Consider the following 24,809-nt stretch of genomic DNA (forward strand, 5'->3'; position numbering starts at 1 on the left):
GCCGATATGCAGGCCTCCTCTGATAGGGCATCGATCCTTGCTCTGCCCACTTGGAAGAAGAAGGAAGGATCTTACGTTTGTTCTTGTCCTCCACCAGCAGTGGGTCCAGGGATGCTCCAAATAGCTTGTCTCCGGAATACTCTGCTGCCGCTAAGGTCCACTTGGACCAGGCCTCCCCCTGCCAACTATGGAGCCAAAGCAGTCTCCTGGACATCACCGACGTGTTGAGCGCTTTGGACGCGTAGTTGACCGCATGAAATGTGGTATCTGCTGAGAACTGAGCACCCGCAGTGAGCACCCGCAATGAGCTTTACTTCCGTAGCAGGAACCCTCTCCTGCATCTGGGTCAGCCAGAGAAGGGTAGACCTATCGAAGAAGGAGGCCGCAGCCGCTGCCTTGATTGCCCACGTGGCCGCCTGGAAGTTCTTGCGCAGAGTCAGTTCAGCTCTCCTATCTTCCGCCTTAAGGTTGTTGGTGATGTTGCCAGCCATCAGAGAGGAGGACGCCAAAGCCGCCACAGGTGGGTCCACTGTCGGAATCTGTAAAGCCTGAGAGAAACTAGGATTAAGGTTATAAAACCAGCGATCGTTGCTGCCTGGGGTAGGAAAGGCCATTAGCTTCGCCCACTGGGACTTGAGAACCTTCATGAACATGGGGGGGGGGGTAGGGATCTCATCCTTTTCTACTGGGGACTTGTGGAATGGCCCCTTTTTTGTGCATGGAGCCGGGGTAACTGGAGTGCCCCCAGCAGCGGGAGCCACCTCCAACTCCGCAATGGTCTTAGCCTTGCGAAGAAGGGAACCAAATTAGGAGGGGGGAAATAAACCAGTGAACACAGAAGCCTCCGGAACAGGTTCATCATCATCAGAGAAACCAACCTCCTTCTGACCCCCTTCATCTAACACAGAATCCTCACTAGCTGTAGAGGGGGAACTCTGCCTATGCTTACGAGCAGAAGAAGTTGTGGGTTGGTTTGGATGACCTCCCGGTGTCCCATGAGAAGAACTCCTCCTAGTGGATCTAGATTTTTTTCTCATGCCTGTGGCAATACCTTCAAAATTGCCTGGGCAATAATCTGCTGAAACCTCTCTGGAAGCTCAGGAAATGCTGGGGAAAGAGTGGGAGGCCCCAAAACCAGCTCTGCCTCAGCAGATTGAGGAGCCAGCCTAGGTCCTCCCAGCCCAGTAACATGCCTACCGAAAGTCTCCCCTCTTTGGACCCCAGGGTGCTCAGGAGTGATGGGGGGGGCATGGAAACACCCCCACCCGGAAGATCCCCGGGATCTAGCGGGTGATTCAGCCTCAGGCCTGAGCCTAAGAGGAGAACGGGACCTGGAGGGGGAAGGGCTAATGCAGTCCCTGGCTCTTGGAGAGGAAGCCCTGGTAGCACTCCCTCATGCCCGCTGTGAGAGCCCCCTGCTGTGGCAGACTTAGATATGGGCCTCTTGCCCGAGACCCTCTCTCTGGATGTGGGGGGGGGCCTCTGGAAGTCCCCTTGCCAGGCTCAGGATCCACAGGGGAATCCGGTGCTGCCGCCCCTCGTCACCTCGTGGCATCCGCCATTAAGAACAGCTTCCCCAAAAGCCTCAGGTACTCACAGCTCCTCAGATGGCTCACCAGGCTCTCTGCGGCCTCCTCTGCGCCTCACAGAAGAAAAAGAACGCTGCCAGCGATCCTGAAGGGCCCCGTGCCTCCGTGCACGTAGCCCCAATGCCACCGATCCGTGGCTCGATTGTGGAAGGCTGGAAGGAGCAGCTGGAGGCGGTTCCCCGGTTCACGGGGAGAGTGCCTCTGCACGTGGCCGTCTGCAGAGCTCTAATGGCTGCCCTGGCTACGTGCATCTTCCCGGAAGCTGGCAGGGATCCAAGATGGCAGCCGCCAACCACGCGGCCAGATTCCTCCAGGAGCTCTGCCTCAACAGCGCCACCCAGAGGCCTGGAGGAGCTCCAGCAGCCTCCGATGGGGTGGAAATGCATTTCCTCTTCTGATCTCCTGGAGGCTGGCTTCGGAGGCTCCCCAGAGACTGCAAGCAGTCTTAGAGCCTGAGGCGCTCCTGCAAAGCCCAGCGCAGTCACAATCACTCAGGGAAGACAAGGGAGGAGGTGGGGAAGGTAAGGATGGAAAATTCTCACACCAAATTGAATAAAGTCAGGAGCCAAGAAAAAAGTTTCCTATTAGGCCAAAAGACTGAGATTAAACTGTGAGCCAGGAAGTGAGGCAGAGGGGAGTGGCCTCAATTTAACCTCAGTCTCAAGGCAAATGGGGTCTGAGAATATCCTATCAATGACTCCTCCCACGGGATAACCTAGGAGACCAAGTGGTTTACACAATTGCTCAAATCAGGAATGTATGCAATCTAATAATTATTATATCATCAAAATAAAGCTATTCTGTGTCAAACTACTGCTGCAGCATTATATTAAAGTTATACCTTTTTTCCTTGTCTCCTTAAGGAATCAGACCACACATTCATATTAGCTGGCAATTTTACATTCTTTTCATTTTCATTTTTCAAGGAGTCCTTAGGAAGAGAAAGGTGTGTTTAGTAATGAGTTACAGTCTCAATATTGGATTGTTAAATTCTTTTTAGAGGGAAATGGGACAGCTTTAACCAAGACTGCCAAACTTTTCATACATTGGACGGAGCATGTTATCACAGACATTAAAAAAATAACAATTTTTAAAAGCCAAACTCTTACAAGCTCTCATGAGAGGGCATTTACATCTCATTATATATTTGCTATGGTTCATTTTAAATTCAAATTAAATCCAAGGCAATTTTCCAATAATCATGAATTATTCCATTAGGGACAAAGCAATCTGTGATTTTCTGGATGTTATAACCTCTAGGAATTTCAGCAAAGGAAGAGAAATACTGTCAATTTTATTTTGGCTGCATTTATAATTCTGTCCTGTTCTGTATTAATCCCATATTGTTTAATCTGTGAACATGAAAAAAAAAACATACTTCCAAATTAAGCTAAACGGTTCTGCCATTTTTATCCACTTTATACATTTGTCTATTATTCTTTTTGCAAAAAAAAAAAAAGTTTTGCTTTGTATTAAATTGGTTTTTGCTTTATATTACATTGGACACCATTCCAGTTTTAGAATGAAGGACTCAGGATCAGTCACAGGTCTCTGGGAGAACCTTCAGCAATTTCTCCCTAAACACCATGTGGATTCTGAGTGCTGAGATTTTTCACTAAGTATATCAGAGTGGCAGGATTTTAATCTAATATATACAGGCACTTCTTAAGCAAAGATGAATACTTGCAATCCGTGCACAAGCATTAGTTTGTTCTTCAGACTGAATTTAGAGATTGGCACAATATTGTATTGCTCATTACATTCTTCATGAATGAAAAAAAAGTCTAAATAGGAGGGAAGGATGGAATGGTAGGGCAGGGTAGGAATATAATAGAATTTTGATATATATATTTTTAGTGCCTGCTAGCTGGAACCAACCTGCCTTTGTATTTTGTGCCAAAGGCTAATGTGGAATAAAGAAGACCTGCAAGGGGAGGAACCATATATAGATTTATTATACATGTGGTGAAGATCAATTCAGTGTTCAAAAACTACCACTTAATTGAGACATTATGGTTGTGATTATCTTTTATTTTGCTAAAGTTTTCTCTCTGTTTCTCTATATCTTGTGTGTTATTCACATACATACAATTTTGGTTTTTCCTCTTTTTATTATTATATTAAAGCAGTAAAATAAAACATGTTCAAGTGAAATTTATTTTCAAACCCACAAGATTATGACCATCTCACAAAACTATTAATATTAATTAATTTATTATGAATAAATAATGGCAGATTTCAGTTAGTTAGCAATGATTCTGATCAAAAGACAGATACAGTAAAACCTCAATTCACAGATTCCAATTCAGTGGACTTGATATACTGTGAACAAAATGTGCTTAAAATTTAACCCTTAAACAATGAACGTGGTTTCCAAAATAGTAGAGATCATTTATAAAAACACATTATTTGTATCAATTTCCACTTAGGCATTTAAGCAAATGCTATAAATTGGCATCAAATTACATGACTTGCCATATTTTTCGGAGTATAAGACCCACCGGAGTATGAGGCCCACCGGAGTATAAGACACACCAAGGTTTTGAAGAGGCAATTTTTTTTAAAAAAGTAGGTAGGTAGATAGAGGGATAGAGAGGGAGAGAAAGAGAGAGAAATACAGTAGATAGGTAGGGAAAGAGAGAGTAGTTAGGTTGGTAGGTAGAGGGAGAGAGAGAGAGAAAGGGATAGAGAGAGAGATCCAGTAGATAGGTAGGGAGAGAGAGAGAGAGAGAGGAGAGAGTAGGTAGGTAGTAGGTAGATAGAGGGGGAGAGAGAGAAAGAGAAATACAGTAGATGGGGAGGGAGGGAGAGAGAGGAGGTAGGTAGGTAGATAGAGGGATAGAGAGAGAGAGAGAAATACAGTACATAGATAGGGAGAGAGAGAGTAGGTAGATAGGTAGATGTTTCCAGGTGTACTTATCCATGTGCTGGAGAAGGAAATCACTGACAATCTGCAGCACCTAAGACTTTGTTTCTGCTGACACACCACTTGAGCAATCTAATTCTCATCAATCAGTTAACGGGCCCATTGTTTTTTTTTTAAGGCATGAATAGCCTTTTGGGGGCTTGCAGAGTGCTCCCGGGCGGAGGGGGGGGGGACGAGCAAGAAACGGCCCATTTTTGTCAAAAAAAATTGCATGCATAGCCTTATGGAGGCTTATAGAGTCTTGCTGGGGCCTGGGGGGGGGCAAAAAATAGCCCGTTGTTTGCTCATTTCTGCCCTCCCCAGCCCCCAGGAGCTCTCTGAAAGCCTCCATAAGACTATGCACGGCCATTTTGGTGAAGCGGGCAGGGTTTCGGGAGGCAAAAAATGCTGTATTCAATGTATAAGACACACCCAGATTTTCAGCCTCTTTTTTGAGGAAAAAAGGTGTGTCTTATATTCTGAAAAATACAGTAAATTTAATACAAAAATTCAAATATAATGGGTATTCAGCTTAATGGATATCCTTTTCTCTTCAAAATGGTCCATTAAATTGAAGTTTTACTGTATATTGGTAAAGCAGGTTTGATTACAAGAAATGGTAAGAAATAGTAGATGAAAGAACAACTGTGATAATAGTTATAATATAAATATGCTATTTGGGTGAAATATGAAGAAGGATTAAAGCAGCAATCCCCAACCTCTGCGGCTTGGCGGCCTGTCTTGCGGGAACGAGATGGGAACCAGGCCACGCGAGCAGTGGGACAGTGCACACGGACATGTATGCGCACCTTGACTTCTATGCACAGCCCGCCACTCACACAAGTCGGGCTGTATGCATTTGTGCTGGCCTGCTGCATGCGTGGCCCGGTTCCAAATAGGGCATGGTCTGGTAGTGGGCCGCGACCTGGGGGGGGGTTAGGGACCCCTGAATTAAAGTATTGTTATCTACTTGTACTGGTTTATCTACCTCGTAAGCTTAAAGAGATTCAGTACCCAAATTTCTAAGTTTGTTTTTGAAGGAAACACAGTTGAGAAGACGTTATTTTTCCATGCAGTCACCCCAAAGTATACATATACAATTTCAAACCTGAAGTTAAACCGTCCCTTTTAGAAATGTGATTTTTGAAAAAAAAAATAGTATTGATGGTTAAGAAATGGTTTTAATGTTTGAGGGCACTGATCAAGGTCAGATCTTAGCTACACATTCAGATCCCCGAGAGTGGATTTTTCTGGTTTTTTGGGGGGGGCGGGGAAGAGACATGCTTGATGTACAGGCTTGTGTTTCTCACCTAAGATTTAGGCATATACAGATACCTAGAAAATTAGAGTTACATCTACAGCTCACATTATGCCATTTCAATTCTATCATAACTTCAGGGGCATCAGTTAGCCATGTAGAACACATTACTGCTGAGACTTGTGATAAACAGGGTCCATGCTTTCAGGCTAGAACCTGTTTTTCCCCAAATAAATTAAACAAAAAGACTACTACTGATATAAATATCAGTACAGGTAGTTTTAAAAATTCTTTTGACTTGAGCCCTGGTGGCTCCATGGACACATTCCTATTATTTTCTTGGTGACAATTAAAGCAAAGTGTACCCTTATTTTAGTACCAGAGTAACTGCCTACCTAGATCAGTTTTTCTCAACCTTGGCAACTTTAAGACGTCTAGACTTCAACTCCCAGAATTTCTCATGCTGGCTGGGGAATTCTGGGAGTTGAAGTCCACATGTCTTAAAGTTGCCAAGGTTGAGAAACACTGGCCCAGATTATAATGATAGAACCAGATGCATCCAATTCCTTTTAAAAAATCACATATAATTGTACTAGCCAAATCTTTAAGAAACCATGTACATTTAAAAGAAAGTGTGTCCTACTGTATCCAACGAGACTTATTCTTTGGTTTGCGATTGCCGTATTTTTCGGAGTATAAGACACACCTTTTTTTCCTCAAAAAAGAGGCTGAAAATTTGGGTGCGTCTTATACATCGAATACAGCATTTTTTGCCTCCTGAAACACCGCCCCCTTCACCAAAATGGCTGTGCATACCCTTATGGAGGCTTTCAGAGAGTTCCTGGGGGCTGGAAAGGGCAGAAATGAGCAAAAAACAGGCCGTTTTTTGCCCCCCCCCCCCAGCCCCCAGCAGCACTCTATAAGCCACTGCATGCAATTGTTTTGACAAGAAACAGACCGGTTTTCGTGAAAAATGGACCATTCTTTGCTTGTTTTTGGCCACCCCACCCCCTCAAGAGCACTCTGCAAGCTCCCCCCCCCCCCCAAAGCTATTCATGCCTTTTTAAAAAAAAACTGGGCCCATTTTTGGGACATTTGCAAAGTGCAAAAATGTTTTTTTCCCTCTTTTGGAAAGCTCTTTAACTGATTGATGAGAATTAGATTGATCAAGTGTAGTGCCAGCAGAAACAAAGTCTTAGGTGCTGCAGATTGTCAGCGATTTCCTTCTCCAGCACATGGATAATATACCTGGAAACATCTACCTACCTACTCTCTTTCCCTCCCTCCCTACTGTATTTCTCTCTCTCTCTATCCTTCTATCTACCTATCTACCCTCTCTCTCTCCCTACTTATCTACTGTATTTCTCTCTCTCTTTACCTTCTTACTCACTCTCTCCCTAACTACGTACTGTATTTCTCTCTACCCCCTCTATCTACCTACGTACCTACCTACCTACTCTCTCTCCCTACCTACCGTATTTCCCTCTCTCTATCCCTCTACCTACCAACCTACCTACTCCCTCTCCCTCCCTACCTATCTGTATTTCTCTCTCTATTTCTCTCTCTATCCCTCTACCTACCAATCAGTGGTGGGTTTCAAAAATTTTAACCTCTTCTGTAGGTGTGGCCTGCTTTGTGGGAGCGGCTTACCGGCCATGTGACTGGGTGGGAGCAGCTTGCCAGCCATGTGACTGGGTGGGGGTGGCCAACTTGTAAAATGTGGTGAAACTCACTTAACAACCATCTTGCTTAGCAACCAAAATGTTGGCTCAGAAACTCTGGCATTTGAAGCACGCAAGTCTTAAAGCTGTCAAGTTACAAGACCCTTGCACCCCTAACACTTTAGAAAAAGAACCACAGGGATGTTCAAATGTGACAGCTTTAAGACTTGTGGACTTCAACTCCCAGAATTCCTCCTCCAGTCATATTGGCTCAGGAACTCTGGCATTGAAGTGTGCAAGTCTTAAAGCTGTCAAGTTACAAGACCCTTGCACCCCTAACCCTTTAGGAAAAAAACCCCAGGGGTGTTCAAACTTGACAGCTTTAAGACTTGTGGACTTCAACTCCCAGAATTCCTCCTCTCACTCTTCATCTTGATGATGTGCGGACGGGCAGGGGGAGGGAGCTGGAACCGGTTCTAAACGGCAACGTAGATTTGTGGAACCTCTTCTATAGAAGAGGTTGGACTGGCAAGAACCCACCCCTGCTACCAACCTACCTATTCTCTCCCTCTCTCCTTACCTATCTGCTGTATTTCTCTCTCTATCTCTGTATTTATCTCTATCCCTCTACCTACCTACCTACCTACCCTCTTTCTGTCTCCCCCTACCTACCTACTGTATTTCTCTATCTCTCTCTATTTCTCTCTCTCTCTCTATCCCTTTATCTACCTACCTACCCTCTCTCTCTCTCTCCCTGCCCACCTACTGTATTTCTCTCTCTTTCTCTCCCTATCTACCTACCTACTTTTTGTTTTAATTTGCCTCTTCAAAACCTTGGTGCGTCTTATACTCTGGTGGGTCTTATACTCCGAAAAATATGGTATATCCTTCGGTGATTTAACAATCAACTTTTTAGATTTCTTTCAGAAGTACTATTTCCAGAAGTGTATAAGAAATATAATAAGAATATATGCTTTCTTCCAAACATGATACCTCATCCATAGTGCAGCTCTTCCTTTTTCTTGTCCTGGGCACCTTAAGAGTCACAGTGGAAGGACTCCCTTGATGCTTTATTTCCATCTTATTGGGCTGCAAAGGTGAAAACTGAATTTCCATTTCAGATTTTGGGAAGCGGCTAATTTTTTCACTCTCAGAAGACACTTCATAAGAATCTAAGACAGCATCTGGTTGGTCCTACAAGTACAATAACATGACATAAAATAGAAAGCAGAGGGAAAAAACTATTTGCTTTGCTCTTAAAATGAGGACGAAAACAAACAATTTTGGTGAGAATAAGGTGAGCAACTGAACAGAAATCTCTAAAAAAAAGTGACTCTTTTGCACACACTGTCATTGTTCAAATCTTTGCAGTAGGTCAGTTTTACTGGAGGACAGAACACTGAAAAGCAGCATAGAAGTGCATTAATAAAGCTAAAGCGATTTACTCCCAGAAGGCCAGTTTTATCTGAAAACTAAATATCTGATAAGTCAAATAAATAAATCTTTCAGTGCAGCAAAATCCGATAGCAAGAAGCAGAATGCTTTGGGCCTCAATTCTATATCTAGGATTAAATGCCATTGAGAAAAATGCAATCTTTTCTGCATGGGCCCTTTTTTTTAAAAAAAAATCTTGGAATCATTGTTTGACTCCTGCTAACTGTGTGAACTAGTCTCTACAGTTTTCTTGGCAAGATATTTGGAAATGATTTGCTATTTCCTCTTCCCTAGGGCTGAGAGAGAATGACTGGCCAAGGTTAGCCAGATGGTTTTTTCCCCCTTAAAGCAGAACAAACTCACAATCTCCTAGTTTCTAGCCTGATGCCCTAACCATACACCAAACAAGGTAGGGGCTTACCTGAATATTATCTTCTGAAGATACCTTGCTAGACATTTGCTGTAATGAGCCATTTGACAAGTTAGTTTGTTTATCTTTAAGCTGTGGAAGAAAGAATTTGATGGGACTTTAAAATCGACATTATTCAGAAATACACATGATTTTGCTGCCACCAGTGGTATAAGAGGACAAGATGAGGAACCTGATTTCTACCACATTGGTGACCACATGCTGAAATATCTTCCTAATAGAATACCACTCCATTGCAACTTTATCTCCTGCTCCAAGTACCTTGTTTTGTCAATCATGAAAATAACGTATGCTGCATTGTAGAATTATGGGCTATGTCTGCTTGAGAAAATGGCACCTGAATGTGTCAGGCTACCTGGAACGAAAAACATTTTTTAAAAAAAGTTTTATGGTAAGTTGGAAGTTTGCTGTAGATAATCAGATAAAGCAACCACTTTCTTCTAATACCTCCAAAATTGTCTGCATAAGCAACTGGTAACAGATGATTGCTAAACTATATGTGACTTCTAGTATTGTGCCAACCACATCCAGCAAAATATAGGTCACTTGGGGGTAATATTATTTTTTGTCTCAGGTGGGATAATGACTGGGAGACTTCTGAAAGACAACACCCCCATTTCTATTCTTATTCTTCCCCAAACAACCCAAGAATTGCAGGGCTAACATTTGGCTACTGTGATGCTCAAATGTGGCAAAACAATTCTGAGCCACTGGAAGAGATGAAAAATGTGAGCAGTTTGCCTCCCAAACTATTTGTTTTCTCCTCTCCACAACTCTTCCACTAAAGGAAAAATAAAAAAATAAATTCAGCTATACCCTTTTAGTGACATTAAATGTGACTTCCCCAGTTGATTGCAGGAGTAAATTGAGACCCTCAAAGCAAAAATATTTCTTAAAAAATGGTGGGCATTGTTTTTCTCCCTTACCCACACACATTTTTTTTTAACAACAATAACCTACCACTAATAGTCTTTAATTCAGGAATTTAACCTATTTAGGAGAGTACAAAGAACAATTGCTAAAGATCCTAATAGAAAGAAGTGTTGTGCTGATTTAATCCTTTCTAATCCTTCTCTTCCAAACTAAGCATAGTTGAAAGTTAACCAGACTAGAGTTTTGTTCAATTTAGAGAAACTGCTCCAATATTTTTTAAGTGAGTAGGCTCTGGCATGCTTAGCTAAACTTTAACTAATAATTCATGCGGGATCAGAATACAAGTAGTGCACGATCAATATTTCATATTGTATATATGGGAAGGTTCAATCGTCAACAAAAATTTATTTTGCCCATTTTCAGAAATAAGCCAGTTTCTGGAAGACAGGAAAAAAATTATCTTGATATTTGCAACCATTAAATTGCCTCCTGATTTGCCTTCCTGCCAATAAGTTCTCTTTTAAATTTATTTATAACTACTCTTCTCTTTTTTTGGAAAGGCTTTATGAAACAAAAAGAAAAAAGTATGCTGGATAAGGAAAATAGAACCACCAGATTCCAGTTTTAATCTTCTAAGGCAAGGGTCTCCAACCGCCGGTCTCCAACCATGGCATGCCACAAACTGGGCCACACAAACAAGCAAAACCCCATCCATGGAATGCAGGGAGCATGCAAACCACACCTCCTTCAGACCGTGGGAAAAACTCTCTCCCCGGAACCGGTCCCTGGTGCCCAAAATTTGGGGCCATTGTTCTAAGGAATCTTAGTTTCTTGCTCTTCCAATGGCTATGAATTGATTACTGGATCACCACTGGCAGGGGGGCACTGTTTATGGTGTTGGGCTCTTCAGGAAAGCTAATTATGGATTTACTTCCCGTTTCTTATTTTGCGTTAATACAGTCCACAGAGATATTCTATGAGCTTCTTATCTACAGAGGGACCTTTACAAGATGGGCAGGGGTTCTGATAGCTCATGCATACATCTGGTGTTAAGTCCTGAACTCAGATCCAATTTCATTTGTTCTCCAGGACAAATTCCAAAACAGTATGTGAAGTGGTCAGCTGTTGGTTTTGCTTGGCTGCTTTGGTTTTAACTCACAGACTGTTTTTCAATTTACAATCCTACATCTTGCAGCATGGTCAGAGTGGACTGTTTCCAGGAGGAGGCGCTGACGTCGCGCCGACACGACATGCAATCTTGGAGCTCTGAGATCGCAGTCGATATTTCTGCCGCTGGACGGTCCTTTTGGACCTAAACCGTCCCGCAGAGACGGTGATAGAGAAGGGCATATCCTGCTGATCTCAGAGACACCGCAAAGTCCCTGATTGATCCAGGAGAAGCTCTTTTTTCTGACGACAGAAATGCAGCCCCTAAAGCTGAAGTTGGGACAGCTCCAGAACGGAAGGAAAGCGGAAAGAGAGGAGAGTAAGCGGTGAAATTAAGCCATATTAAACTCAGAGTGTTATCTTTTGTAATCTTTCTTTTTGCAATTGTTTCCTATTTTTTAAACCGAATGGCTTAGTTTTTCTTTTTGTACTTTCTACTCTTTGCTCTACTTATGGATTAGAAGTTCCTTTCTCATTTTTTTTTACAACGTTTGATGGGACTGTTTTTCTTTCCACTTAAAAACTTTTTTCTTTTTTAAATTTGAAATACAAAGAGGAATAAAAAGAAGGCTGTAACAACAGAGGAAAAGAAGTAACACTGCCACTTAGAGGCTGGAGGCTTGGAAACAATTTTTTCTCTCTCTTTGATCATTTGATTTACACTTCATGGCTTTTCAATTTGTTTATTGAGAGTGATGGTAGGAAGGGCGCAGGTTGTTTACACAGGTGCTCCTCGGGAGTGCTATCAACAGATGGGCTGGAGTGAAGACAAAGCCTTGACTTGAAAGATTATAATGAACTTGCTTGAAATCTAATAAAAAGCCTTGAATGCTATAGCGGCAGTGTTTATAAATTGGAAGAATGGCGCATCATGAAAAAGAAATCAAAACATTGCAAATGATTGTTTGAAATCCAAAAATTACTAGTAGTAACAGAGAAAATTGAGAAAAGAATGGAAAATATAGAACGCAAAACAGTAAAAATTGATGGAAAAACTGAGGATATTTATCAACTGAAGAATCTGGAGGACAGAGTTCTAAAAGTTGAAGAAAAAATGAGCAAAGAAACAAGAAAATTGTTGATACTGACAGTAAATTGAGCATGGTTGGAAATGGAAAGAGTGGAACATGGAAAAGGGAGATGGATGGACTGGAACTTTACCCCCAATTGCAAAATATAGAAGAAGAAAAGAGAGAAAAATTGATGGATGGAAGGAGAGAAATCTTGACAGAAGGATCAGTCAAGCTGATGGAAGGAGCAGATGGAGGATTTTGAGTCTTCATAAAATACAAAATGAGCAACAAGATGCAAAGAGAAGTACATACAAGATTTATTAGGAAAGTAACCAGAATATTAAGGCTACAAATGGCAAAAGACATAAGACTGCACCACTACTGGAAAGATACAGGTTGATGTAATGAAAGTTTATAATAAAAATTAAGTTAAACTTAGTTTAACAGAATATTATGTATAAAATGGAGTGATAATAGTTATAGTTAAATAAATGATTAATAATGATAATAACGTATATATACATTAGTTTGATATGAAATTTTATATGAACTGTAAATGGAGACTATGAGAGGTGGTTTAAACGTTTTGTTATTGAATACAACTAATCTTTATTCAGAACATGTTATAAAGATGTAATGTTATTGGATTATTTTAGACGGATATAATGGAATACCATGATATAATTTTACTTTAATTTACATAAAAGGATGCAAAAAGAATTATATCAAATTAAGGTTTAACAATTATATGAATCTTTTATATATATTTTGGATTGTTGATATGAGAATCTGTTTAAATTGTAAGAGGGGACTATTTAAGAAAACACAAAGCTTTGTATGTGATTGAGATAATAACTCGGAAATGAAAGCTATTAGAGTAAAGACAAGAATAATTCTACAATAATAGTAGTGTGTGTGTGTGCGCGCACACACACACGCACACACACATTACATATATATTTGATTTAAAAATATGTGATTTGATATGAATGTAAGTGATGACTACGGAAGGGATGCACAGGAAACTTGTAACCAACTGATACACTTTCTGTAATTTGTAACAGAAGGTGGTTTTATGTTTTTTGTTCTGTCTGTGTTTGTTTAAAAAATATTTTTTTGGGGGAAAAAAAAAAAGAGTTGACCGTTTCTTGTTGGCTTGAAGCAGACGGTGGGCATCTATAATCAAAACTAGGGTCCCACGTTCATGGTCCTGGCCTGGGATCATACTTATCACAGGAAGATGGGGCATGCTGTTGGAAGCAGATTAGATGGGATAAGTATGTCATCTGCATCCCTCAAGACCCTCTAAAAGGATGCAGCTTACCAGCTGTCTGCAAGGAACATAAATCCTTCCAGTCCCCACTATCCTGTCAGAGCTGAAGGAGCTTCTTGGATGAGAAGCAAAATATGCTCAAAAGAAAAAAAAAACAAAGTCCAATTGCTTCCTGAAAAAGCACCTTTGGGATTTCCATGGGATTATTAGGGTAGATGTGCTCCCGCCTACACTTTGCTTTACCCTAAGGCCTTCTCCTTCAAAATGGAAGAGAACCACACCACTCCTTTACCTCAAGGTAAATCCCCATGGGCTAAGAAGAACTCCATTACCTGCAGCTGCTTACAGTCCCTGGACTCTTCCATCTGAGTTTTTTCTGCAGTCAACACTGCAGAGGCAATATTCTCGGATCCAATCTTAGTTAGTTCCTTGGAATCATCATCTCGCAATTCTTCAGCAATAATGTTGTGCTCCTTTACAGGGGAGGGGGGGGGAAGAGACATTGTATATTTAGCAAAATAGATTCAGACAGGATCAATAAGAAGACAATTTAAAATGCAGCAAAGTGTGGATCAATATGGGGATTTCAGTACATTTTCTGTTCAATAGTATTTAATTTAAACATATTCTTTATTCATTGAATCTGTAGCCTGGTTTTCCTTTGGGAATTTAAGATGATATTTATTTATTTAGAAAATTTACCTTGCTGCCTGCTTGCACATGTCGGTTCAAGGCAGCTTGCAAGGACATAAAAACACAATATAAAAGAAATAAAAATAATAAAAAAAGAAAAATAATAATAACCCCTCCACCCCGGCAACAACACACATTCATACTAGTCATTTAATGGACTCCATCCCACATTGAGTTCCCCAATCTTGCTGGCAGAACCACGTTTTCAGGTATATACGGGGATCTCTCCTCATTCTCTCTCAAAATTTTTTAAATAAAATAAGCCTACTCGGTTATTTGCAATATTTATAAACTATCCCAATCAGTGGAGAGTCTAAGTCAATGATGGCTAACCTTTTTGTCATGCCGAAAGTGCATGCTTGCAATGCCGCACCCCCTGCGCCACTGTGTATGCATGCTCGACCCCCCCTTCCCATGGATGTACACCCCCCCATGCCCTGTTTTGGGTCTAGTAGGCCTCCCTGCAGCCTCCTGGGGGCAAAAACAGACCCGGGGGGGGGAAGGGGCTGCACTGCAATCCCCCGTCTATGTGTGCACAGGCCCCCACTTGCGCCCCACCACCTGCGCATGCGTGGCAGAGACCCAAAAACCAGCTGGCCGGCAGGAAGCACCCGCGCATGGGTGGTGGAGCTGGGCTGGGGCGATGGCTCACATGCCCGCAGAGAGGGCTCTGCGTGCCACCTGTAGCATGCATCCCATAGAGTCACCATCACGGTTCTAAGTAGTGCACAAGGAAGCAGAATAAGATTGCAAATTAAAACTAAGAAGAAGAAGAAGAGGAGGAGGAGGAGGAGGAGGAGGAGGAGGAGGAGGAGGAGGAGGAAGAAGAAGAAGAAGAAGAAGAAGAAGAAGAAGAAGAAGAAGAAGAAGAAGAAGAAGAAGAAGAAGAAGAAGAAGAAGAAGAAGAAGAAGAAGAAGAAGATACTAAGCACACACTGCTAGTTCCCTGAGGAGTCTCTAACCTAAGTCCAAAAGCTCAGAAGACCAAACGTGAAGTTCTGGGGACCGACCCAAATGGGATACTAAAAAGAAGGATACTAATTAATGTAAGTGGTGCTCATTGTAATTCAAGGCAGAAGGAAATTGAAATAGGGAGGTTTTAATGGTCTCACAGGTTGCCCATGTTCTGACCTAGGCTTCCCGAGAAAGCATAAATCACAATCTTTATTATTGGTTGTGGAAGCGACCTGACAGTTCCTAACCAGCCTATGCTGTGGAAGCACTTGGAATTGGAGAGAGAAGAAAGAGATACAGCCTGCTGGTGATTTTGTACCTCCAAAGGTCGCACTGGATTCTTGTGAACTTTCAATCAGCAACTTTAAATATCAAGAGCTTGGCCTGCAGCCAAAGGATGTGGAGAATGCAGTGCTTAGTTATGTAACCTATTACCTGCATAGCCGCCGATAATTTCTTAAAAGAGACTATGTAGAAAACACCAAGCTTGTGTGAGAGCAGGATTAGAACAAAAATCCCCCTTGCTCAACTCACCATCTTATCTACTTCAGCATTGGAATCAGTTCTTCTAGTTGTGCAACTACGTAGGCTATACTCATCTCTGCGTAAGGCAGATGTTTCCTAGTATCATATTAGTTGAAGTGGTGTGTCTATTTTCCTGACAAATAATGAGTGCATTGTCTCCAGAAGTTTCCTTGTGAAGGTAAAGTTGTTCTCCAGGGCCTCAACATACTACCCAAAAGGCTTCCACCAGAGATGCCCTCTGGAATGAGCTTGCCACCACCACCCCAAAAAACCTAGGTGGTTGCCATCCTACTGGAAGGCCTTGAACACTTGGCTCTTCAATCAGGCCTTGAGTTAAGATGGGAGTAGCTACTACCAAGGAGTAGATATGTGTTTTGTTGGTGCCCTGTTTTCCCATCTCTGCTTTCTGGGTTATCTTTTTTTATTGCTACACTCCTTTACTCTTTTATAATTCCCTTGTTTTTTCTATAAGCTGTCACTGGAAATCAAGTGGCGTGTACATCAATTAATCAATGTTGTGAAGTGGCAATAGGTAGACACGAGTGTTCGTGGAACATAGATGTCAAAAATGTCAGATGATCGCCACGGCAAGGAAATCAATATACATGTATGTACAAATGCAGCAGGCCTTTGATTACCTTGACAAGAACTTTGTCTTCCTCTTTTTTTTAACCACACCTGTCCTCCCATGGTAGGCAAATTGAAAATAGCGAAGAAAAAAGACTTGTGAAGGAGTAACAATACCCTACAAACCTTCCCAGAAGATTGCGGCATCATCTTTTTCAATTCCTCCATTTCTTTATCTTTCTGTACGTTACTTGAGATTAGAGAACTCAGCTGAACTTCCAGAGCTGCCACCAACTGGTCTCTTTCTACCCGCCATCTTTGAAGGTCATGGTCTTTTTCTGCCACCTGTTTTCCCTGGAGAGAAAGCAGAGATGTTGACGGCGACGATGACAGGTGTGTTGTGGTTACCATGAATGATTCTTTGTAGTTTACAAATGTACAAAGTAAAATATAAAAGCCGATTAAAAACAGAAACAACCACGATGTCAGGTTCCGAAGGGTTAAGAAAAACAGCCCAAACACAGAGACGGTTTGAAAAGTGAACGGACCAACAAAGCACTAGGGCAGTGGTGGGCAACCTTTTTTTTCAACTGAGCCAAATCTCGCCAAAACCACGATTGAAATTTATTTGGAGAGCCGCATTTTTAAAACCGAAAATACATAGGATGGTACACTGTTTTTAGTTTCAATAAGTTTTTATTGAGAATATTCTGCATGCAAGTATCCACATAGGTCGGGAGGATATAAATAACACAACTAATAAAACAAAAACTTTAGAACAATATTATTTATCGATAACGTTAAATTCCATAAAATTTGCCTTACAATGTAGAGAAAATTACATCCTGACAATGACTGACAAAGTCACAACCACTAATGTGAACATTGGCCTTGCATTTCCTTGGATAGTTTGAGTAAGTCAGGTTTGTATGTTGTTGTTTTTAATTTTAGGCACGATTCCAGGTTCTCATCGATGAGACGATTTCTCAATTTACTCTTGATAAGGTTCATGCTTGAAAATGATTGTTCGCATAAATATGTAGACCCGAACAAGGAAAGAACAGCAAACGCTAGCTTTTTTAGTTGATTATATGAGTCAGGAATACTAGGTGTTAAAAATCAACATATCTTCAGGTGTTAAAAATCAACATATCATCCTTCTCCAGGTCTTTCAAAGCAGACCACTTGTGCTGTGAACTAAGTTCACATTTGTTTTTCTCCAATCTTTCTAAATCAGCACAAAGACGTTCAAATTTCGAACTCCACAGTTCTTTGTTTTTTAAATCCAGCAATTGCATTTCAAAGTTGCCAATGTCGATATTAAAGGGAGAAAAATTTAATTCTGTTACAGTGGCATCCAGAGGTTTTTTAACAAAGGCCAACGTCGCTTTGCTGTTTCTGAATTCCTGAAACCTCTTGAGAAAAGCTTCCCTCATATTTAAAAGTGCTGTTTTAAAATAGGTAATGTCAATATCAGAATTATTTTCTTGCCGATGTTTCAACAGGCTTGGAAAGTGAAACAAAGTTTTTCTGTCAAAATCTTGAGCAAAAACAGATAATTGGTTTTCAAACGAAATAACTTCTTCTAACATCGAAAAAATTGTGTTTCCTTTCCCCTGTAGTTTATGATTAAGCTGATTTAGATGGGAAGTAACATCCACCATGAAATAGAGTTTTTGGATCCACTGATCGTTTGTTAATTCTGGATAGTGAACACCCTTCTCGAGGAAAAATGCTTTGATTTCTGATAATAAGGAAGCAAAATGTTTCAAAATGTTTCCTCTTGATAACCAACGTACCTTGTTATGCAGCAGAAGATCTGCGTACTCACTCTCCATTTCAACTAAAAATTCTTTAAATTGGCGATGATGAAGAGCTTTAGCTACAATGGAGTTGATCATCTTAATCACCAATTCCATAACTTTGCGCATTTCTTCTGGAAATGTCTGTGCACAAAGTGCTTCTAGATGTATGATGCAATGGTATGTAAGTATCTCGTGACTAATTTTTTCTTTCATAATAGCAACAAATCCATTTCTTACGCCGGTCATACTTTTTGCCCCCTCTGTTGCAATTGAGACGATTTTATCAAGTGGAATATGATATTTTTCAATGCAACCAATTACAGCATTTGCTATATCCTCTCCACGTGTTTGACCTTTCAGTGGCAATAATCCTAAAAGTTCTTCTTTAGGACCTGTAGCTGACATAAATCTTACAAAAAGTGAAACTTGAGCTGTATCATTTAAGTCACAAGACTCGTCAACTGCTATTGATAAAGCTGAAACCACTTTAAGATCATCAACTTGTTGGTTGGTTATATTGGAAGACATTTTGGCTGTTCTATCCTTCACTGTTTTAGCAGACAATGGCAACTCTTTAATTTTTTTTAGAATTTCTTCTTTGTTCTTAAAATCCCTGAATAACTCTTCTGATGCACTTATAAAACAACGTTTTATGTATTCGCCATCTGTATATGGTTTGCCTCTCTTAGCAATCTCTTGACTAACCGCAAAACTTGCAAAATTAACATAGTTGGAAGACTGCACCCACTGATTAAATGCAGAACTTGATTTTTCTTTACTCTTCAGAAGTTCCTCAACTCTCTTTCTTCCTTGCATCACCAACAGGATATTTATTACTAAAGGACAAGTGTTTTGTTGTAAAGTGTCTCTCCAAATTAGATTTTTTGTTATGCGCCAATTTTTCTTTACAAATAAGACAGGTCGGAAAGCCATTTACGTTCTGAAACGCGAAAGCCTCGGTCCATTCCACTTTAAATTCACGGTTTTCGTCTTCCGTTTTTCGTTGTTTTTTCTTTGTAGCCATGTCAAACAGGGCACCTATAAAAATGTTTCATTTTAAAATAAAGCCACCAACACCAAACCGGCATCCTTAATCACATAAAAGAAGTAATATTGGATGACACACTGTTATTTATCTGTGGATGACGCACTGGCCACTAACTTATTTTGCTGGCTCCTAGATTACGATATTCCGCAATTTTATGTCCACACACCCCTTTTCACATCAACCCTTTTTATGTCAATCCCACAATGTCACATTTCTCCCCTCATGTCACATTTCTGCCCCTCCATGTCACATTTCTCCCCCTCATGTCACATTTCTCCCCCCTCATGTCACATTCCCCCCCCCTCCATGATGGCCATCACGCCTTTCTTTTTACCCTGCCCTGTTCACATTTCTCATTTCCATAGTTAGGCACACTTAATTCATAATCACCCCCCCTCCCATGATGGCCATCAGTCACCCCTTTCTTTTTGCCCTGTTCACAGTTCACATCTCTCATATGAGTACATAATTCATAATCATCCCCCCCCTCCATGATGGCCATCAGTCACCCCTTTCATTTGTCTCTCCCTGGCCCTGCCCACATCTCTCATTTCCAAGTTCAGAGGCATATAGTTCATATTCATCCCAGTGGTGGGTTTCAAATTTTTTTGGAACCTACTCTGTGGGTGTGGCCTCCTTTGTGGGAGTGGCTTGCCGGCCATGTGACCTGGTGGGAGTGGCTTGGCAGTCATGTGATCAGGTGGGCATGGCTAACTTGGAAAATGTGGTGAAACTCACTTAACGACGCTCTTGCTTAGCAACCAAAATTTTGGGCTCAATTGTGGTCATATGTTGTTTTTCTTTCTTTCTTTCATCTCTCTCTCCCACTTTCTTTCTTTTTTTCTTTTTCTTTCTCTCTCTCTCTCTGGCTCTTTGTCTCTCTCTCCCTCCCTCCCTCCCTGTCTCCCTCTGTCATTTTCTCTGGGTGTCTATCTGTCTGTCTCTCTCTCTGTATCTCTGTCTCTCTCTCCTCCTTCCCCCATCTCTGTCACTCTGTGTGTGTGTGTCTGTCTGTCTGTCTCTCACTCACTCTGTGTTTGTGTGTGTGTGTGTCTGTCTCTCCCTCTGTCTCTCTCCCCTCCCTTCCTCTCTCTCTGTCACTCTGTGTATGTGGGTATGTCTGTCTCTCACTCATTCACTTAATCACTCACTCTGTATGTGTCTCTCTCTCTGTCTGTCTATCTTTCTCTCCCTCCCTCCCCCTCTGTCTGTGTGTGTGTGTGTGTGTGTGTGTGTCTGTCTGTCTCTCCCTCTGTCTCTCTCCCCTCCCTTCCTCTCTCTGTCACTCTGTGCATGTGGGTGTGTCTGTCTCTCACTCATTCACTTAATCACTCACTCTGTGTGTGTCTCTCTCTCTCTCTGTCTATCTTTCTCTCCCTCCCTCCCCCTCTCTGTCTCTGTGTGTGTGTGTGTGTGTGTGTGTGTGTGTGTGTGTGTGTGTGTGTCTGTCAGTCTCTCTCTGATTCCCTCCCTCACTCCCTCTCTCTGTTCAGAGAGAGGGAGTGAGAGAGGGAATCAGAGAGAGACTGACAGAGACGAATCAGAGACGTACTTTTAGCTACCTGGCAGTGGCGTTTTGCCTTGGGGGGCTCCTCAGAACTTCCCAAGACTTCGGAGGGAAGTTTACAGCCCTCCCTTGGAACGCTTCGGAGGGAAGCTTCTGCAGCGAGTGGCAACAAGTCTCCCAGGCTTTAATTTGCCGAGCTGTGCGTACGCGCCTGTTTTCCACGGCGTGGAGCAGCGGCGAGATTCTGCGCGGCGAGCGATGATTCCAGGGGCCATCCGGGAAGATGAGGAACGCGAGGGGGACCCTGCCCCCCCACTGATGCCCCCCGGAATCATCGCTCGCCGCGCAGAATCTTGCCGCTGCTCCACACCGTGGAAAACAGGCGCGCGCGTACAGCTCGGCAAATTACAGCCTGGGAGACTTGTCATGCCCGGGCTTTTGCAGAAGCTTCCCTCCAAAGCCCGAGAGGAGGGAGGGAAGCGGGCGCCCGGCGCACAGAAGAGCCGCATTAAAATGTGCAAAGAGCCGCATTTGGCTCACGAGCCGCGGCTTGCCGACCACTGCACTAGGGCAATGAATAAATTGTCAGAGCTGACATCCGGTGATCCCCACCACCTTTATACTTTAATTGGTATTTAGGCTGCACCCCACCCATCACCTCGTGACCCAGAGTGGAAATCAATCAGCAATCAGTCATGAATTGTTCTCAGTCAGTTATCAGTGAATGTTCTCAGTGGAAAATGTTAGGGATGTAATCCTAGGCTTGGCTTGACAATGTATATAAGCTATGATTACTTTACTGTTACTTTAAATGCTTAACAGATGTAATTGGCTTGTTACCTCAAGCAGCCATAAGAGGGAGCCAGAATGGTTGTTAGATCTCTCTCTCTGTTTTGTTAGAAGCTGATCAGGTATATTTTGAGGTATTGTGGTTTGCTACTATTTAGCTGTACTTTGTGTGTTAGACTGACTATTTTGATAACTGAATTACTGAACCGTGTATGACTTGGACTGTTAACCGGACTCTGAATACCTCTATATTTCTACATAATAAACTACTATATTTTTATACTATTCAGTGTCTCTGTATGCTGGTTTGTGCGTGTTATTCCATATCACTCTCATTACGCTTCTCTGCATACTCGCTTTTCTAACGGGGAGCTTAATTACTTAACAGAAACCTCCCGGCAACCTTCTCTCATCTTGTTTCATCTGAATTTGAGAAACACAGACTTCGTACAAAGCCAAGTGAACGTCTCATGAAAACTGTTTCTAATCAAGGAATCACAGGGGAAATTTTCAGTCATGAAGAGTTATGGAGAGTTCTCAGCTGGATTGCTTGAGGAGAACAAGTGTCGTTTTGGAAGACATTCATTCACAAGTCTTTTTTCCTGGGGTTTTTCAGAGATACAAAGAAAAGCAAAAATTCACTCTTACTGCTTCTGTGAGTTGCTTGGCATAATATTCTTTATCTCCAGCAAATTTTTTCATCTCCTTGTTACGGAGAGTTTCCGCTTCTTTCGCCTGAGTTATAAGGAGCATCTTTTCTGCCAGCCATTTCCTACGATCTGTTTCATGCTGTTCTTTGCATTCCTGTTTTAAAAGGAATCAGAGTTACACCTTTTCTTCTAATGGAACTGAAAATGCTCTCGAGACAAAACCATTGAAAAGTGAAAATCTCCACTCTCACTGTCCAACTCCCTCAAAACATGCTTGCCTTCCTGTCAAAACAGCAAGTGTTTAAATATCAAATTCACATGTAACACTGAACTCTAGAAAAAGGGTCTCTTCATTTCTCTCATCTTGTTTCATCTGAATTTGAGCAACACAGACTTCGTACAAAGCCAAGTGAAGGTCTCAATGAAAACTGTTTCTAATCAAGGAATCACAGGGGAATTTTTCCATTCTTGCCCATTATTTGCTGTCATTTCATCCTTTTCATCACGTTGGGTCAAAAGAAGCAAGATGGAACTCTAATGGTGTGATTCCAGGTTTGCAGGCCCAACATACATAGAAACAAGCAGAGCTTTGATTGCACCATTGCAGCTGCCATCTTGAATTTGCCGACCACGCCCTGGAGATACCCTTGCTGTATGTACATCCATTCACATCCATAGGGTGCATTATATTCACTTCTTTCATATATTGGAAAGGGAAACAGGTTTTATTCCATCTCCAATAATATTTGCCTTGAATCAGCTTCTGTTTTTCTTCATGATCCTACTCATAGACTGAATATTCAGCTGAATAAGAGTAAAGAGTGGGCGTCCCAATTCTTTTTTTAATCAATTCTGCTCAAAATGGTGGCTTCCTTCTTGCCGTTAGCATTGGATTACAATGTTAATACAAACCAAATAAGCCCTCCATTTTTAAAGCTGACAGCATCTAAGGATATATGTTTTCCCATATATTCCTACCCAAGAACCTAAGTGTAGTTAGTGGGGCATTGAAATTTGTAACAATTAGAACAATGCTGTTTTGATCATGTTGTTATAAAATCCTCCTTCTGACAAGACTACCAATGCTAGTTTATTAGGGTTTTTTTGAGAAACAAATTAAACAGGCACATGATCTCCACAAGTGGTTTGGCATGAAGTCCCATATTTGCCACTAAATGTGACAGGAACTGACGCATTACCTCCAATTTCCCTTGCAATTGTTTTAATTTTTCGTGAAGCAACTTGTCGTCCTTTGCACAGCCTTCATTGACGTCTTGCGGCCTCAGATCATTCTTCTGCTCCTTTAGCTCTTGGTGTTTTCTCTCCCATTCTTTCAATTCTACAGCGAAACAAGTGCATTAGCAAGTTGACATACAACTGACATACAAGATGACATACAGACCAAATGAACCCCATTAGCAGCAACTGAAGACAGTTGCCCACAATTTGCCTACAAAAAAAAAAATCACAGAATTCAAGCAGCTGGTGCAAGATGAAACTTCAAACGATCAAGAGATTGGACAGGTCAAATTTCCTGCCACGTGAAACAAAGGAGGCAACTTTCATGACTAAATACTCCTGCAAGTTGCATATGTATCTATATAGGTAGTCCTCCACTTACAACCACAACTGAGCCCAAGGTGTGCGTTGTTCCGTGAGACATTCATTAAGTGATCTTTGCCCCGTTGTATGACCTTTCTTGCCTCAGTTTTTAAGTGAATCAGTAAAGCTGATAAGTTAGTTGTCAGGTTTCCAAAAAATGCCCTAATTGATTGTCAAGCCAAATTGCAAAACAAATTAATCATTTATTAGGAGCATTTATTTTGGCAAGCCCTTTTTGCAGTCAGATCTGAGCCTTATTTGAATTATAGCTGAACTTTACCCTGTTCCTTCCCTCCCCTCAGTCTGTCATAAATCACATTCCCCAATGAGGTGCACCCCTCCCAAGTCTGTTGCGGTAATCTGAGATCCAACTCTAGCTGAAAGTATGCGTGGAATCCGCTCCCCCCCTTTTCTCACCATGGCAACTTTAGGAGTTGACATTAGTAACCCGGTTGTTAAGTGAATCTGGCTTCCCCATTGACTTTGCTTGTCAGGTCACATGATCCTGGGATGTAGCAACCGTCGTAAATATGAACTGGTTGCCAAGCATCTGAATTCTGATCACCTGATCGTGGGGATGCTGCAAAGGTTGTAACTGTGAAAAATGGATACCTTTTTCAGTGCCGTCGTCACTTTGAGCGGCCACTAAATGAACTGTTGCAAGTCAAGGAAATGTTGCAAGTTGACTAAATGAACTTTTGCAAGTTGACTAAATGAACAGTTGCAAGTAGATTTCTGGTTGAAATCTACATCTCAGCTTCGAAGGCAGCCTGGCATTTTTATGTAAAGGAAGCAGAGGGAATGTCAGTTGGTCTTACCTGAACTGCATGTCTCAAAGGTCCTGTGGGAGGAGTCTCAGATGGGTATTCTCATGTCCAATCTGCCGGGAGGCTGAGGTTAAATTCGAGGCCACTCCTCTCTACTTAAACTTCCTGGCTCTCCCAGATTAATTTCAGTCTCGGCCCGAAGGAGTACTGTTTTTTACTGGCTCTTCGTTTTGGACTTGAGAATTGTTCCTTTGTCCAACTGTGATTCCTCCCATCTCCCTCCCTTGCGTCCCTGTCTC

General features: G+C 41.8%; 1 protein-coding gene across 2 annotated transcripts in view; it reads right to left on the bottom strand.

The window, feature by feature from the left end:
• Positions 1 to 24,809, bottom strand: part of KIF20B (kinesin family member 20B) — a 122,469-nt gene that overhangs the window by 9,947 nt on the left and 87,713 nt on the right. For both annotated transcript variants that reach the window (XM_081956478.1, XM_081956477.1), the window contains exons 25-31: positions 23,341 to 23,480; positions 22,140 to 22,295; positions 16,529 to 16,696; positions 13,936 to 14,076; positions 9,269 to 9,349; positions 8,407 to 8,607; positions 2,431 to 2,520 (exon numbers count right to left, since the gene is read on the bottom strand). In XM_081956478.1, coding sequence (XP_081812604.1) covers positions 2,431 to 2,520; positions 8,407 to 8,607; positions 9,269 to 9,349; positions 13,936 to 14,076; positions 16,529 to 16,696; positions 22,140 to 22,295; positions 23,341 to 23,480 — 977 coding nt within the window. The remainder of the gene's footprint in view (positions 1 to 2,430; positions 2,521 to 8,406; positions 8,608 to 9,268; positions 9,350 to 13,935; positions 14,077 to 16,528; positions 16,697 to 22,139; positions 22,296 to 23,340; positions 23,481 to 24,809) is intronic.

The sequence above is a fragment of the Natrix helvetica genome (assembly GCF_964273705.1).
Source record: "Natrix helvetica genome assembly, chromosome: 5".
Lineage (NCBI taxonomy): Eukaryota > Metazoa > Chordata > Lepidosauria > Squamata > Natricidae > Natrix > Natrix helvetica.